Source organism: Fulmarus glacialis, unplaced genomic scaffold (assembly GCF_000690835.1).
Source record: "Fulmarus glacialis isolate BGI_N327 unplaced genomic scaffold, ASM69083v1 scaffold8886, whole genome shotgun sequence".
Lineage (NCBI taxonomy): Eukaryota > Metazoa > Chordata > Aves > Procellariiformes > Procellariidae > Fulmarus > Fulmarus glacialis.
In genome coordinates, this window is record NW_009217486.1 from 79,246 (window position 1) to 96,718 (window position 17,473).

Here is a 17,473-nt window from a genome sequence, read left to right on the forward strand (position 1 = left end):
TCTGACATAACTGCTTTTTTTGAACTGATGCCTGAAACCAGTGCTTATTTAGATCGTGACTACATAGGCTGAAGTACACAAAATGTGTTCACATGTCATCCTAATTTACTTTAGGCTTTATGAATTTTAATTGACTCCAAGAAGCTAAGCCATTCTTACAGTCCATATCTAGACCTGTTCACGTCTCCAAATATGTCAAGATTTCTGTAAGCTTTGCCAAGTGTTTCAGCAAATATGGGTTAGATTTGTTTTAAGAACCTCAGGAAGCATCCACTTCTTAACACTGCCACAGCAAATTAAATGGTTAACGGTATTTTGACATCAGTACATGGAAGACAAATAGTTGGGAATAATTTTCATAGACTGGGATAATCTTCCTGTTATTTCTTCAGACTTTTCAGCAGCTGAATAATTTCTCATTTGTCTTTGAGCCTTATGTAGCCCTGTCAGTGTTATATTAATTTTTAAACTCAAACACTGAAGTATTTATCATTGCGAAGAGTTACAGACTGACAAAGCTCTTTTCTTAAGTACGCTGGCAATGAATGAACAAGGCGTTTTCTGCCAAAATTTCCCTTTACTGCTAATGCCATATCAGCTGTGCTGTTGATGTCAATGATGGTAGAGATAGGTAGCTGAGGTAACCATCAGTGGTGAATAAAATCACACAGAACCTATATAAAAAGGTGCTTATGAGACCCTGAGTATCTCATCTTTATCAGAAACCTCAGCATAGCTACTACTGAAGGTCCAAAGAGGGAGAAAACCAGGGGAAAACGGACCAGAAAACAGGAGGCCTGAGCAGTGAAATAGAGCAGAATTGTAAGCCAGCCTCTTCTTAGAGCTCAGCACAGCAATAGAAACACAAGAAGAAAATCAGCTTTTGTTTCAAGGTGAAAACGAAATACATACCCCAGTACCACATTAAAATATATACCCAACGCTATAAAAATCTTTCCAGTCTGGCAGAAAGAGTTTTGCTGCCAGCGTTTCATTGCCACTTTCTAGCAACTGCCTTTTTGCTCTTTTGGTGATGGAGACATTTGTGTCCAACCTACTGAACATGGTTGTTGTCTGAAATGATGCAAGATCCCAGCCTTGGGCTTCCCAGTCAGGTCAGGCAGAGTTATTTGTACATCTTCTTACTGTCCCGTGTTAACACTCTAGGACCCTGTGGGTGAATGCTCAGGATGGGACCTCTTCGCTTCTATGGCAGCTCAGGCAACGTACAGGTCATAATTCTGGGTCTCCTGTTAAGGATGTGTTTCCCCGCGTGCGCCCGAGCTGAGTTGGGAACAATTTTGTTACTACAGAACAGATGGTTCCATTATTCTAGCACAAATTTGAAACATATAACTTGGTGACTGCTTTTCTTTTAACTGGTGTATGCGGAACTGTTGTACTTTGAACCTGAATCCTGCATCTTTTGTCACGATTTTTAACACTGTCCTGCTAGTAATGTTAATATTGTGCAGCTAATGGCCTCCTAAGCTACATACTTTTTCAGCTGGTGGGTTCATTACTACCAGAGTTCATTACTTCAGCTAAGCAAGGCACTCTGCTTGCAACCGTGCATAAATTCAATGCTTAATTATATTGTTGAAACAGTAATTAAAATGTATTGGCATGACATTGTTAATTAAAGCTATATTCATAAACTTCATGAGAAAGTATGCAGCAAGCAGTGGGAAGCAACAGCAGGCCAGGTACCTTGGGGAGAAACGGTCCTTAACGTAACTCTGCCAAGTGCCGTGCAGAGCAGAAGGGGCACGGTTCGCAGTTGCAGGACGGTGCGTGGGGAATAGAGCAGAGTTCTTCCGTTGAAGGCAATCCTCTGCTTAATTCCTCCCCGCAATGCCAGCAACGTGGCCCTATGGCTTTCAGGCACTGCAATTGCTCCCGAACGCCTTCAAATGATCGGCGGCCTTTTTTTCCTCTGCCGCGGCAGCCTCGTGCGGGGAGAGCACGTTCAGCATCCAGCATCTCGACTACAGACAGCTAACGATGGTTGCCTTTAGAGGGCTACTACTCCCTCATTATTTTCTAAACGCTTTACCAAGGAGCAGCTACGTGGCTTCCAGTTGTCCCCCCGCCCCTGCAAGTGTCTGTCTGTCTGTCAGCGGTGCGGGCAGGGAAGCCGTGGGGCGTTGCAGCAGTTTCACCCTCGAGGGCTCTAACCTGAGAGCGGGAGGAGTAAGGGAGTAGCCCTGCGCCAGACCCGGGACTGGGAAAACGGCTCCTGGCATTGCAGTGCCGCTCCACAGCTTGCATGAGGCAGCTGCGAGACGTCCCGCGGACAGCCTTTCAGCTGAGGTTTTCTTGTTCTTGTTTCCTTCATTAACCTCCTCACTTTGTGCGTTGTTCAGCGGGCTTGCTGCCGTTGTGTGTACTCTATGTGATGTTTACAGATTGTTTCTGTTAACTGCCGCAGGTTTACACCATATGAATGGTATAACCCCCACCCGTGCAACCCAGACTCAGATGTGGTGGAAAACAATTTTACTTTACTAAATAGTTTCTGGTTTGGAGTTGGAGCTCTCATGCAGCAAGGTACACCGGTTACACTTCTGTTATCGCACACGTCCCACAGTCTGCTCAAGGGCTTCTGTGCTGGTAAACTCCACCCTCTGTAAATATAACATATACTGTAAAACCCGACCTCAGAAACTAAGCTGTAGAAGAAAGGAAGAAAACGCCGTGCCGCTGCAACCGGGAGCAGGCAGAGGAGGGGAACCTGTGAAACCCGGAACAGGGCGGCAGCAGGAGGAAGGAGGGGAAGCGCCTGAGAGAAAGGGAAGCGGACAGGGCCACACGGGAGTTTCTGGAGCTGAAATGTAAAATAATCGCAAGAGGGATATGAAGTGCTTCATGCTGAAGTTGAGTTTATTGGTGTAAGAGTTTTGGCAACAGGGAAATGTTGGGCTCCATCCCAACGGAAACAGCAACGGCCTTAGTTACCCTAGAAAAACTGCTTTAACTGCCAAACAAAAAAAGATGCTCTTTCTTCAGAAGGGTTGTTAAGTTTGTTGGCACTTGTCAAACACTTTGTTTAAAACCAAAACCAAACCTTTTTTTTTATGGCTTTTCTGCAGGTATGAGTCCCATCCTTCTGTAAATGCATCCAACCCTAGAAGCATTAACTTAACCCAGTCACAAGTCCCTGTTGCTGATGATTTTGGAAACAGCTGACATTTTACTCAGTTGACAAGGAAGGGCAGTGAAGCTTACTCCATATGGGAAGTCAAACAGATATGTGTACTAAACACATTTGTTTATGGCGTGTATGTTCTAAGGTTTCCAATTAAATCACTATTCACCAAAACTGGGGTCCACTGAAAAGAATGAAAATATTTTCTGACAAACATTTCAAGTTGAATCAAAGCTGAACAAAAAAACCCCACCCCACGACAACAACCCAAAAGGCAATCCAGAGGAAAGCCCAGCAGTACCTTGGTATTAAATTCCTAAACATTTAAGTGAGGAATATAAAAGCACCTCTGCATTCATCCAGGTACAGTTTATTCTTCCCTCTTTAACAGACATAAGTAGCAGTAAAAAAAACACAAGGAGGATTTTTTCCTAGATATGGCAGAGAATAAAGATCATCTTGTACTAAGATGCACTTGCTTTTATTGGTGCACTAATGTGTGACGGGATATAGAACTTCCTCACAGAAATTACTTTGAAAGAGGTTGGATGAAGGAAGAGCTGTTCTGTTTCGCTTTTTTGTTTTGTTTTCCTTCCAATTTATCAGTAAAACACAGGCTGAGGTTTTACAGTATCAGGCAGGTGTGTGTATATAACTGTGATTGCCCTGTGTGTGAAAGTGCCCCAGGATTTTGTGTTTCAACGTACTGCCTTTTTTGGAGTTTACCATCATCCACAGCAAACTGTGGGATGCAGTGTCTGCTCGTTACCACTACCTTGGGTACATGACAGTCAGCCCCAACCAGACTCTGCTTGTCTTTCAAGAAGATTAAAAACAAAACTAAAGAAAGAAAGAAAGAAAGAAAGAAAGAAATAAAAAGAAAGAAAGAAAGAAAGAAAAAAAACATTTGTAAGGCAACACAAATGTTTCCATGTACTATCTTGTGGTGCGTGTGATTGTAAGTGCATCATCGTTAATGTGAAGAGTTTGAACATGATGTGAATGGTTGTGAAAAACTGCATCTAGCGTTATGCTCTTTCTTGTTGGCAGCAGCTGCTTGTTACGCTTGATTGGAAGCCACTTGTTATTAAATTTTAAAATGTGATGATCAGACTTTCTCTTTTCTACAGAGCGTGAGCAAAGTCTGGATCAGGATTGGCTGTCATGTCTGCCATAAAAAGGCACTAGAGAGACTTCAGCAAGTATTGTCTCTGACCCCGAGTCTTGCTAGCAACGTTTTTATTAGATGTTACTTCCCCTGTTTTTCCCCTGAAAGTCTCAGATGTGTTATGCATACTCTGAAAGCATCCAAACAGGGCACATTTCATCCAATCCATTCAGAGAAACTATCACTTTCAGAAAGGCAAGCTATCCGTCAAAACCCCAGTTCAGCCAGGCGATGGGTCACACCAGGACCATCCCATTAAGGAGAGCTCTTAGGGCGAAGTCAGTGAGCATGGAGCATATATTAATGCTTTTTGCTGGAATCAAGGCCCTCGAAAAGGTGAACATTGAAATAATCATGGGCATGATCAAAAGAGATGCTGGGCCCGCTTTGTTCAGCTGGGAGCAGAGTGTGCTCAGCACCTCACAAAAGCAAAACCGTAGCTCACTGCATAATTAACAGACTCTGGCATCTAGAGCTTAACTGACCTGAATGTATTCTGCTGCTTTTTCACAAACAACTTTTTGCTAGAGGAAATCACAGGAGGTTTGGCATCTCACCCCACAAATTCAGCACACAGGGCTTCTCCGCCAAAGCAAAATCGTAGCTCACTGCATAATTAACAGACTGGCATCTAGAGCTTAACTGACCTGAATGTATTCTGCTGCTTTTTCACAAACAACTTTTTGCTAGAGGAAATCACAGGAGGTTTGGCATCTCACCCCACAAATTCAGCACACAGGGCTTCTCCGCCTACTCTCTTGTGTCGCCGTAAGGCTGCGCTGGCAGGCTTCATGCTTGCTTGTTAAGATATCTGCAAGGTATCTGGCTATTATGCATTACTGGGATGTATATGTCAGAGCTAGGTATCGCATCAGGGTCCAAGTGTAGAAATTATATTTGTATAGTTGTCTAAGCTTAAAAAAAAAAATACCTTCAGGATGACCTGAATCAGCACTCCTACAAGCCAGCTTTTGCAGGTCAACCCCAGCTTAGAAATACACACACTTCTCCTGAAAGCAACAGTACAAAAAAGGAGAAGATTTCATTGTATTGAAAAAAAAAATCTAATCTGAAAAGAAAGAAAGTACAAAAGATCACAAACATAAACCCAGATAAAGCTACAGCTCTTGAAACCAGTACATTTGGACTTGAAAATTTCAAGTGAGAGGTTTTGCTTTTAGACTGCTGACTTAATTTGAAATCCGTGCAGCACCAGGGCTGCACAGGGCTGCACAGGCACAGCATCTGCTCTCGCAGTTTGGCAATTCTGTCAACCTACTCAAACCCTTGGGCTATGCTTAGCTTTGACCTTTAAGAGACATGTCTATATGTTTACAAAGCTAAGTTAAATCTGTTTCCTGGTTGCTTGGAAAGTTTTTACCCTTTTGGTCTTTGCCCCAAAGTCACATTAAGAGTTTTTGCAAAGTCTGAAAATATTCTCTGTAGCATGTTTAAATTTCTTACAGAAAGAGATAATATGTCAACACATTTTTCCAGTAATAGAAATATGTTTGTCACATCAAAAGCTTTATGTGCTGAGATCTCCATTCACAGGCACTTAAGTACTTTCTTAAGTCCATCCTTCAACAACAAAATAATTATGCAAAGGCTTAACTTTGAAGTCAAAAGTATTCAAGTGGCTGTCTAAGTGCTTTGCTGAACCAGATCCTTGAAATCCCACATAATGAGCTAAGTTCAGTGGGGACGCCTCTAGAAAAAACAGCACAAAACTTGCATCAGAATGCTTAGAAATACCAGTATCTCTGTGGCTTAAATACAGTTTGTCTGAGCTGTTTAGAAGCCATTTCAGTGCACTTAACACCCACCCGTGCTGTTCTCTGGGGTTTTATGACAATGGCAGATCACTTTGATATTTGTCGGTGTGACATGCAGGCAGATCTGCTAAAACCTTTTCAGCAGTGATGAGTGTTAAATACACTGTCCAAAACTTTGTATTTCCCTGTAGATCCAAAGGATACGTCCATTCATCCTCTGAATTTTCAAATGTAAACCACACGTTTGTAGTAAGATGTATTCTGGGTTTTGAGCTCAGGTTCACACAGTTCATTGAACCATATTGATCGCCCTGTTTCTGCTTAGGTATGTCGATAGGATGCACAAGGCAGGTTTCTCTTGCAAGGTATTTCTGCAGGTAGCTTGTAAACAGAATAGCATTCTGCTAAATATCTCTGATTAAAAAATTGATTGCAGGATACTGGCAAAAAGGGATTCAGGAAACGGACAAAAATACTAGTATAGCTTGCTGGGGATGTAGGGTTAATATCACAATGAGCATTAGCTCAGAGATGTAATGGGGCTTAGAGCCAAGGATAATTCCATTTGTCATGTATCATAGCATACATCCCCCTCATAGTGTGTTACCATTATAAATGTTAGCTATGCATCTGTGAGATTATTGTTTAAATCATTTTGTCATACTACAGCTCATAAAAGCATTCTGTGCCTAAAAACAGTCTGTGGTATCAGGAAAGGCATCTTTCAGCATCATTTTAATATGATTTTTTTGATGATATTGTAACAGGATCAGAGCTGATGCCCAAAGCTCTTTCTACCAGAATAGTTGGAGGAATATGGTGGTTTTTCACCTTAATCATAATCTCATCCTATACTGCCAACCTGGCTGCCTTCCTGACCGTGGAGAGGATGGAATCCCCCATCGATTCAGCAGACGATTTGGCAAAGCAAACCAAGATAGAGTACGGGGCTGTTAGAGATGGATCCACAATGACCTTCTTCAAGGTAAGATGGCATCAGCCAGCGCTGTACGGTCGGACTGACTCACGGCCCTCCAGCGATAAATGGCAAGGCAGAATCACAATACTTGAAAGGATTATCGTAATAGGTAAATACATCATTTGCCCAAATCCATAGAGGATTCTTCAGCAACATTGAAGTAAAAGATGGGAGATTTTCCCCCAAGACATATGGAGAAACAATCTGATGCTGATTGCTGTGAGGGGCAAATCCATGCCTTTGATGGGAGAATCTGAAGGGAACCAGAGCATGAACGTGGGGACATTCTACTCCAGGTTGTTTCCCAGGGCGGGATCGTGGCTCCTTGGCTAAGATCACTTCTGAAGGTCCATCTGCACTGGAAAAATACTGCAGGCAGTCAAAATGCAAGGTTGTTTGTCCCTTTTTTTAAAATGGTCCACGGTCAATATTACACAGACTGTTAATATATGGGCCACATACACACACGAACACATCTGTAAGTAAAAGATTATTTTCTGTGGCTAATTGCTTTGCAGATAACTGCATTTTTTTCTTCTTTTTTTTCACTATTAAGATTAATTATATACAAAATGCGTTAATCTCATAAAATGTCAACGTAAAAGCCAACAAGCTATAAATATAGGATATATGCACAAAAATCCTGTGACAATTAGAATTAATTAGCAGTTTCATTGGTAGTCTCAGCAGGGAAGTTAAGCACTGAATGAACTGCTATCATGCTTTTCACTGTAGCATCTAGGAATGGTGTTTATAGATAGTCAAATATGCCTTTGAAGAGGATGAGGCACCATGGGGAAGCAGCATGTGGGGCAAAATAACACTTGTGCCACACGTGTGTGCAGGAGTGAGCAGCTTCAGCCCCCGGTGCTGAGACCCCAAGCCCCTGCTGCTCCAGCCTGAACTTTAACCACAAACCCTCCTGCTTCCACACGAGGCAAAGTGCTTCCACACAGACAGACAAAAAGGATCGTGGCTCAAGTATTTGCGTCATCTCTCAAAAAGAATAATGCTCATCGAGGATGTTTCAGTCATGTAGTAGATCTGATGGTAGGCTGTCAAGGGTGAACTGCCCTTGTAGTGGCTCTCCCGTGGCTGAATAGAAATGTTTCCATGCTGAAAGAAATGCACAAACGACAACATTTTCCAGAGCCTCGTTATAGTCAGTTCTGGAAATGATGAGCTGACATTTCCATTAAGATATGCTGGGAAACTCATCTGGAGATATTCCTGGAAACTGCGTAAAGCAAGTACTGGACTCTCATCAGGAATATAAGGCAGTAGGAAGCAGCCTGTGCTGCCTTCCGAAGGAGTCCGGGAAACTCCCTTGGTCTAAAAGCTCTTCACTGCCTCGTCACTGTCATTGCTATTCTGAAGTCATATTCAGTGTCAGAGAGAAATCTTCAAAACCTGTTGTTTCCATGGTTTTTCAGAGGAAATAGTTTCTTCATTTCAGCATGAGAAGTCCAGAACAAATTTCTAGAGCTGTTTCCAGCTTCACACTGATTTTTTTTGCACCATTAATCCCTGAAGTTAAAATTTGTAGGCTTAAAAGAATGTAAGCCTTTAAAAAAAAGTTTCAGACAAGGTGATTAAATATTTATGTTATACATACTAGCTTACTTGTGCCTGAAAGACACGTGTACACAAACACAAGTGAAAGGACATTAGTTTTTGTACAGAATGGAGATGGATTCTCTGGCAGAGTGAAGCTGACATAGTGAAAGATGCATGAAAAAGACAATTTATGACACTTGTAAACCAGTGAGACACACAGTGTTATATAAAAGGTGTTATTATCTTTATTACAGAAGCCCTTCAAGATCCTCACAAGATTAGGATTTCTTTACGCTGTCCCAAACTTAAAAAAATCATGGAATAGGTCTCTGTACAATAAATATGATAGATACTTATGTATGCCAAAAGGAAGACTGTGTGCTCTGTGAGGGCATTACTTTGCCTCCCTTGGACTGTAAAATACTGCATATAATTCTTGCTCTAAGTAAGCACACACACACACACACACACAGAGACCAGTAAGAGACCTGGGAATTAGGAGAAGGCAGGAGTAAAGGTTTCTGGGCAGCAGTTATTCCTGTTCCCACGCTACACGTGCATTACGGTGTAGTTTAAGAAAAAGCACCTTTGCCGTAACGGTTCTAGAGAAGACACCTGAAATAACTCTGCTTGTTTTTGGGGAGCTGTGAAGCCCTGACCTGGCCTGGACAGTTTCCCCCGGGCTGCCCCATGCCGTGACAGACTCTGGGAGCACCCCAGTGCCCATGGGTACCCCCGACAGCCATGCCCTTGCGATTCGAGAGCTGGAGGAACTGCACTGGGGTGAAAGGTGCTTTTCGCGATGGGCAGCCTGTGCCGCAGAGACAGTCCTGCCACCTGGGAGTGCTGATGTGATGGGACAGGGAAGGGAAAGGAGGAATTGGCACGACCAGATGCAACAGCAGTAAAAATGTCCTGCAGGAGTGTGGCGCAGGGCTGGGTTGCACTAAGGAAGGGTCATTATTTCAAATACTTCCTGTGTTGCAAGATTTGATTTATCTAAGGGCTACACCCAGTACTTAAACCAAGAAATGCCAAGAGAAACAGCAGACTCTTTCAGACCAACATTTTTTTAAAGCAAAACCATGACACTCCGGGCGTTCCTCGCTACAGAGGAGAGAGGAACAAGACAGTGCCTATCATGTAGGACACAAGATGCAAAGACCAGATGAGTCTGATTTTCAGGACTATAAGAGACACACATGGCAAAAGGATTTCTGAAGACATCAAGTACGGAAAAAGATCCTGGCACAAAGCAAACTCTGAAGAGCTTTGGTTTAGGACTTTGTGCTTAAAGTAGCAGCAGGAAGCCCCTGAAAGATGATATTACACAGTGTACCTACTCGATAGGAACCATAAAAAAAACAAGGTACTTCCACTGCTTTTCTGAAAACTCTGTTTACATTTATTCAAACTTGCGTCACTTTTTATTTAGTCTTGTTTATAATGCATATATTAACAGTTGTGTTTTTCCACTAATTTTGAATGCCTTTTACACTAGTATCTTGTTGTAATAGCGTCCCCAGAAAAATGATTGCTAAAGAGGCAATATTTTCAAGAAAGTTTCTGCAGTGACTATGCCTTCTAGCCAGGTAGTGGGGGAACGAAAACAAAAGCAATTGAAATTATTTGTGGGAAAAAATGTAGTTCTGACTTTGAAGGAACCTCAGAGTCAGCCTCCTCCCTGTACACAGATCCCAGATCTGGACATACCAGATGAAAATACCCAGAAAACAGGGCCTGGACAATTAAGGAGTGCTCCAGTGAGGGGATGGGATTCTGGGCAGGTGAACCAGCAGGATCTCAGGCAGCATTCACCATCTGTGTCCAAATTTGGGAAAAGTCCAACTGAAAGCAAGATGTTTCACGTCCACAAATCATGACGTACACATATTTCTCCAGACTGCTGTCCCGCTCTGTTTCCAACATGTCTGTAAATCTCCCATTGCTTTCTTGCCCCTCTGTCATAATAGATCTTAATCTCATGTTGCAACTCTTGCCAGCTCCTACCTTTCGATGTACAGACATGTTTCCACTGAAATCAATGAGAATTCAAAGGCCAGAATTTGGCATATTATCTATCCTGAAAAAAATGGGAGTTGGCAAGTCAAGAAGCTTTCTTTTCAAATTCTGTCTGAATAAGGAATACATCCTTCCAGTAAATTCAATATGAGACTCAATATCTACTGCATAAACTTATCATCAATGTCAAAAAATATTCCCAACTGAGCAGTAAAAATGGTTTCTACTAGTAAAGAGACACTTAACCATCTTCAAAGTTTAGTGGTATCTGTGGCTTACCAAACTTAGGTGGAATTTAGGTGACATTCACAGGTATTGAATTCACAGGTGAAGCATATTAACATTTAAAGCTCGAAGAAACAGAAAATCAACTTCTCACGGGAATCCCCCAGACACTGGTGTTTAATAAGCACATATGGTCTCCAGACAGTGAGCCTAAAATCAGCTATGATGGCTATAAACCAAAGATAGAGCCCATGAAGGAAGTGAGGATATACTGCCCCAGAACTGGGGAAACGTAAGTGTGTGGAGGACCTTCAACTCATATTAACATTAAAAAGTTGGTTTGTTTGTGTCTGGCTCATGCTAGGCTGCAGCACAGAGTTCGGCAATGGTTGGCTTTGCCATCTTGAGACAAATTCGCTTCTGTTAACAGTTTCTAATGGTCCAGCTGTCTGTAGGTCTACCTTGATATTTCATTCAAAAGCGACATTGTGTGCGCAATGTTGTTTGAAAGCATACAAGGAAGAGAGAGGTTTAATCATGTTAATACTGTGCTGGCGCTTGAAGGTTTTTTGGTTTGTAGGTAGCACATCTTGAGGGTAGCAGGCACAGGGCTCCAGCACCTCCCTGAGCAGGTTCAGTTTTGCTTTTCGTATCCTCCAGCAAAGGCAGAAGTGCGAATAAGGGGGCACCAGCACTGCCACTGCCTTTCCCTGCAGGGCGCCTGGGTCCCTTGCGGGCTCCCGCAGCACGGGGAAAGGAGCCGAGAGGAAGGGATGTTCAACACTGTATACAGAGGTGGCTGGGGCTTCTGGCATCCCTCTTCCCTGTGCAGCTGGGCGTTGACACAGGACACGTACACACTCCTCCTGGCAAACTCCCCCTTAACTTCAGTGGGAGAAGGATGAACTCCTTAAGTCTGATTGCAATGGAAAGCAGAAAGCGGAAGTTTGCTTAGAAGCCGCTTTGGGTTTGTTTCTCAAGCTTTGTCCTTGAAGTACATGACTTCTGGGCAAGTGATATCAATACAAAAGAGCCAGTACTTTATTCATCATCAGGCTTTTGGAGTAGTGTGTTTGCCCTGACAGGCAGAAGCAGTATCCAGCTGCACTAATTAAGCTGGGTTATGTGCTATAATCCATGTAACAGCATTAGCCCAAAAAACTTCAAAGCACTTCACAGTTGCGCGAGTAATGAAGTTCCTGGAACTGCAAAGGAAGTGAAAAAAGAGATTCCTCAGCATAAAGCACAGTAAGAGAGAAAGGCTGTGGGAAGAAAACCCTGCTACTGATTCTCTTTATTCAAGATGTGCTATTGGCATTGGTCACAACAAAAGGCTAAGGAATATTTTACAAGTGTAATTTGGGTGCTGGTGTGATTCTGTGCCCTCATTTTCCCTCCTTAGAAATCCAAAATATCAACATATGAGAAGATGTGGGCGTTCATGAGCAGCAGGCAGCAGACAGCGTTGGTGAAGAACAATGACGAGGGAATCCAGCGTGTGCTCACAACGGACTATGCGCTGCTAATGGAGTCGACCAGCATAGAGTACGTGACTCAGAGAAACTGCAACCTCACCCAGATCGGGGGGCTCATTGATTCGAAAGGCTACGGCGTGGGAACCCCTATTGGTAAGATGCTTTCCAGCACAGGTGTTGCGGAGCACACCCAGCAATGTCCCCTTCAGAAATTTAGACGGCCATTTGAATCATGTCCTAGTCTTTTAGAAACCTTTCTCATCGAAACAGACTCTAGGAGCCTCCTTTTAGGCAAAACAACTACTCTTGTCCTGCTCACTCTGTAGCAGTGCAGGCTACATCTGCAGAACGAGGTTTAGTGACCTGCTTGCCTTCTGGAGCATCCCATTCGTAGCAAACTGGGTATCCTCTGTGCTGCTCGAGGTGCAAGTCACTCTACTGAAATTCAGTTTAGTTTGAGAAATCAGGTAATGTCTTTGGGAAAATGGAAGTGGGCAGGATACATGTTATGTCCCACGTGTGCATCCCAAAGAAAGCTGCATGAGAGGAGATTAATTTCTCATCTATTTCATGACCTCAGAACAACACATAAGAACAGCGAGAAGTAATTGCAAGGTTCTGCATCTGCATCAGGGATTTCAGTGTTTTGAGCTAAGCAGAATCTTAAGACTCCCAATCTCTGTGAACTCTTTCCAGCAGATCTTTTTTAGCATATCCAGCGTCCTTTTCAAGATTTTCTAATTGTAGAGAATTAGAAAGAGCGTCAGGTTTTTGTGCTGTGTTCTTGTGAATAATTGGCACTGGGCAGCCAGATCTTTTTCCTATGTAATATACTTCTCCATACTGCTCACATATGTATTTACCATGCCACACTCAGTTAATAGCTATGCAATTTTATTGTCTTCAGGGGAATTATTCAAGGCAGTATCAGTTTACACAGATATAACAGGTGAAGTATTTGGTCCATCAGTTTCTTGGTAGACCAGATATAAATAAGGGAGAAACATCACTGCACTCTGAACTGTGATTCTTTATGCTACTGAGTACCTCAGACAGATAGTCATTTAGATAATGCTTTAAGTATATTTTTCCACTGGCTATGTGAGAACAGCCTTCTCTTCTCACCCTGAAGAAAATGATACAAAAGCTAAAATCCCCAATAAAGACAAATGTACAGCAAGAGTTTCATTGCAGTTATAAAGCTGCCATACTTTAAACCAAGAACAATGAAGGAATAATTGGAACAGATGGTAACCCTCAGAGAGAGTGCATCCATTGGAAATACAGCTGTGAAATATATTTATAGGATGTTTCTTGTATGATAAATGTGCCTTAATTTTTTTCTTAAGGAAAACCAGCAAAATTCAGGGGAACAGATATCTCCAAGCACTATGGAATACTTCAGTGCCATCAGACATCTTAAATTCTTAAGCGATCGATTTCATAAAGAAGATAAGCTGTGGAGATCCTTCCACTATTCAGATGGACCCCAAAGGCTCTGTTATTTTTCTCATAGCATTCAAGACTATTGATTGCAGAAGCTGTATGGAAAAAAAAAAAAGAAAACGTCTCTGTGACCCTTAACACCAAAGTTCCAGCAAGTCTTAACTGGTCTGCATTCGTTCCTTCAGGAGAATGCACAACCACATGGCTAGGGATTGCAGCAGCAAAAGTATGCCTCGCACTCCAAAATTTCCAGTGAATGAGCTGAATATCATCACTATTTGGCTCCCAAAGAAACAGGAAGGAAAATTTTTGAAAGGTCTATGAATCCAGGAAATGTACTTTTTGATCAGAGCATCTTCTGCAAGTAAAAAACTGCAGATATAGGTTGCCTTCCTACTTCTTTGTGCTGAGTTAGGATAAAGGGGATTTAGGCATATCAACAAACATCTCCATTTATGTTTATTACAGAGCCGATGGGTCACAGAGAGGAGGGCTTTCATCAGATTTTTGGCAAAGACCATTACTAATGAAAAATCTGCAGCAATGGTTGGTGATGAACTTAATGCACTCTGGAAGTACTGCTGTAGCAAAGGCTACAACAAAACCTATGCAAAATGTCACCCTGAGGGGAATCTGGTTAAAGAAAGCAACATTATTAGAGATGTCAGGACAGGCATTAATTCCAGTATCACTGCCAGTGCTGATGCTAGTAATTCTAACACTAAAGCTATTACTTGAGAGACTGCTAAGAAAGTAGATGCATTTCTTGGACTGAAAGGTAGGTTGTTAATAGCTCAGAGGCCGTAAATGATATGCTGAATATTCAAAGAGGAGTTGAGATGGATTTATGTGCAGTTTTAGTGCTCACCAATAAAACATCACCAATCCAACACTCCAGGCGCACTTGACAAACTTTAAAAGCACGTGTAGAAATATAGATGTACCTGTTACCCTCAAGATGAATTGTGATAATCCTGCTGGCAACATAAACATCACAAGAAAGAATGAACATCCCCACAAATCCTGCGCTGTGACTCAGGCTGCTTCACTTTACCTAACAGCTATGTCCTTTCAGACAAGGGAAAAGAGATGAGCCTTACAGTCTAACAGACTCCAGCTATCAGGGCAACAAACCTCTCCTAAGGTAGAAACAATTCTGCTCTTTCTTCTGAGAGGCGCTGCTGTTTTCAGTGGTAATAATTCACTTCTCTGTGTAAAGACAGTTTTGAAGGTGTTTCTGTTTTGTTTTCTGTTGTGCTTATTTTTGATTCTTTAATAGCATGCAGAGAAATCATCTATTCTTACAGCAGGCATATTTTCCTTTCAAAGCTGGCTACCCCAAGCAGTGGCTGCTGATTGCTGGCTTCCCAGATGGGCTTTGTGTAATCTGACACATGTCTCTTGGCATCTGTGGTCACAGCATGTCCTAGTGCTGGCAGTAAGACACACTGAAAAATAGCTGAGTGTTGGCGCAACAAATGAAGAACTGCAATGTTTTTCACACTGATTCTCCTCAGACAATGCTGCGGGCTAAAGGAAATGGAAAGCAGAGAGGAGGAGTTGTATTCATGGTACAATTAGTTTTAATAATGTCCTGCATGGCAATGTAAGAAAGCAAACTGAAGCTGTGAGGCCAAATTTCCAAGGCTACTTAGATGCATTAAGACACAAAAGTGGTGCCTAGTGAGATTTTTCTTAAGTGTCCCTGTCTATGTGTACCACACTATCACTGAAATTTTGGCACACGTTCTGCCTTAAAAGTTTGTTTATCTTGATCGGACTGAGAATTGCAGCTGCTTTAATTTGCAGCAAAATGTGACTTTTGGTGAAATTACAGCTTAAGAAAATAGTTTTATTAATGTGCTAAAGGAGAGGAAATGTTGGATGGTAGTTAGCTACATGGACAAAGGACTGGTGACACTGTATTTCAGCCCAGACACTAAACGCTTCCAACTGTAGGAAGTCCAACATGGCAGGATTTGGGGGCATATATATGCCTTTAGAGCCAAACAGCCTTTCTTGTAACCCTCTCCTGCTCGCTATCATAAAATCCTTGCCCCACAAAGAAAAGTCTCTCTCACAAAGACAAAACCAACTTCCTCTTGTCTATTATAATTAATAACAGGATTGCTGCTATTATTGTTGATAACTTCAGCTTCTGGCAACGTGGGAAAAGATAATTGGTAGCAATTTCCTTTAACTAGGCGCTGCTCCAGAAGCGGGGCTTCAGACTCATGCTTCTGCAAGAGCACAAGCTGGCTGAAGGGACTTAACAGGCGGCAGAGATTTTGGAAGATGGAGAGCCAGAGCAGAGTGTGTGAGAGGCAAACCTAAACAGATTGAACTGCCCAACGTGACCCTGCTATTTGCCAGATACTGTACAGGCCCGTTAATGCTGCTGAGCCTGAAGACACATCATTTAGCAAGCTGCTGGCCTGCAAATAAAAAGCATGAAATAGCTGCTATTTTCAGCTTGCAGTGCCAATATTGTTGCAAGTCACGGGAAAAAAGACTCGGCCGCCTTGTGTCCTTATAAGCTGTAAGGTAGCTGAAGTGGAGTTGTGGGCTTATGCAGGTATAAATGAGAAGAGAATGTATCTGACTGACTGTGGGCTTTTAGACAGCCACTCATTTTACATGCAGTAGGAAAAATAAACAGATGTTGAAGTAAATAGAAGAGATTCAAAGTGGAAAGTCTCAAAGGATGCTCAAAGCAATATTCAAACATGATACGGAGGAATTACTTAGCAAGAAAACCTACTGCCAAGGCTTAAATAAACCTCAGTAGGAGACCCTAGAAATTATAATGAATTCTCAAACAAATCACCGCACCAAAGGAGCCTTCTGTTTTCCAGTCCCCAGGGCAGACGCCAACAGATAGTCCTCTTCTCCCTTCCAGCTGAAGAGAAACCAAGACTTTCTGGCTGGAATAATCAATCTTGTGACAAGGGAGCACTTTTGCTTCAGATAGCAGCAGCTTGCTCCCTCCCTGCCTTCACTTTGCTGCAACCAGCACTGACGGGTCTTGCTCTCACCTTGCAGGGTCTCCTTACAGAGACAAGATCACCATCGCCATCCTCCAGCTCCAGGAGGAGGGAAAGCTGCACATGATGAAGGAAAAGTGGTGGCGAGGCAATGGCTGCCCCGAGGAGGACAGCAAAGAAGCCAGCGCTCTTGGGGTGGAGAATATTGGGGGCATCTTCATAGTGCTCGCTGCAGGGCTTGTTCTTTCGGTGTTTGTAGCCATTGGTGAATTTATATATAAATCAAGGAAAAACAGCGATATTGAGCAGGTGAGTCATCCATTTGCAGCTTGCTTATCTTTCTGGGAGGCTGAGGTTTGTGGCTGTGGAGGTTACTGCATTATAAGTCTCTTTGCTGGAGTACAGATTTCATATTGCTGAACTCTCACCACGTGTTTCTGGCACTAAAGACAAATAATTTATTAATAAGAACAGGGAAGTACCTCACCCACAGTCCAATTAGTGCTGCTTAGTATGGCGGTGCAGAACAAGAGCAATTAGTTTCTCAAACAGTTTCTGCTTGGTCTTTAAGACTTCAAGTATAAATTACATTGGAAATGAATAAAACACAACTGGATTTTTTTTTTATATGACATTAGCATCAGCCCTTTGAGTAACAACAGGAATGTACTTCCAAATCCCCGAGTGTAATTTT

The 17,473-nt window shown here is 42.5% G+C and overlaps 1 protein-coding gene across 1 annotated transcript in view; it reads left to right on the forward strand.

The window, feature by feature from the left end:
* The window catches only part of GRIK1 (glutamate receptor, ionotropic, kainate 1), an 83,443-nt gene that overhangs the window by 55,127 nt on the left and 10,843 nt on the right, over nucleotides 1-17,473 (forward strand). The window contains exons 13-16 of the mRNA XM_009579691.1: nucleotides 2,432-2,550; nucleotides 6,859-7,076; nucleotides 12,277-12,502; nucleotides 16,838-17,088. Of these exons, the coding sequence (XP_009577986.1) occupies nucleotides 2,432-2,550; nucleotides 6,859-7,076; nucleotides 12,277-12,502; nucleotides 16,838-17,088 (814 nt within the window). The remainder of the gene's footprint in view (nucleotides 1-2,431; nucleotides 2,551-6,858; nucleotides 7,077-12,276; nucleotides 12,503-16,837; nucleotides 17,089-17,473) is intronic.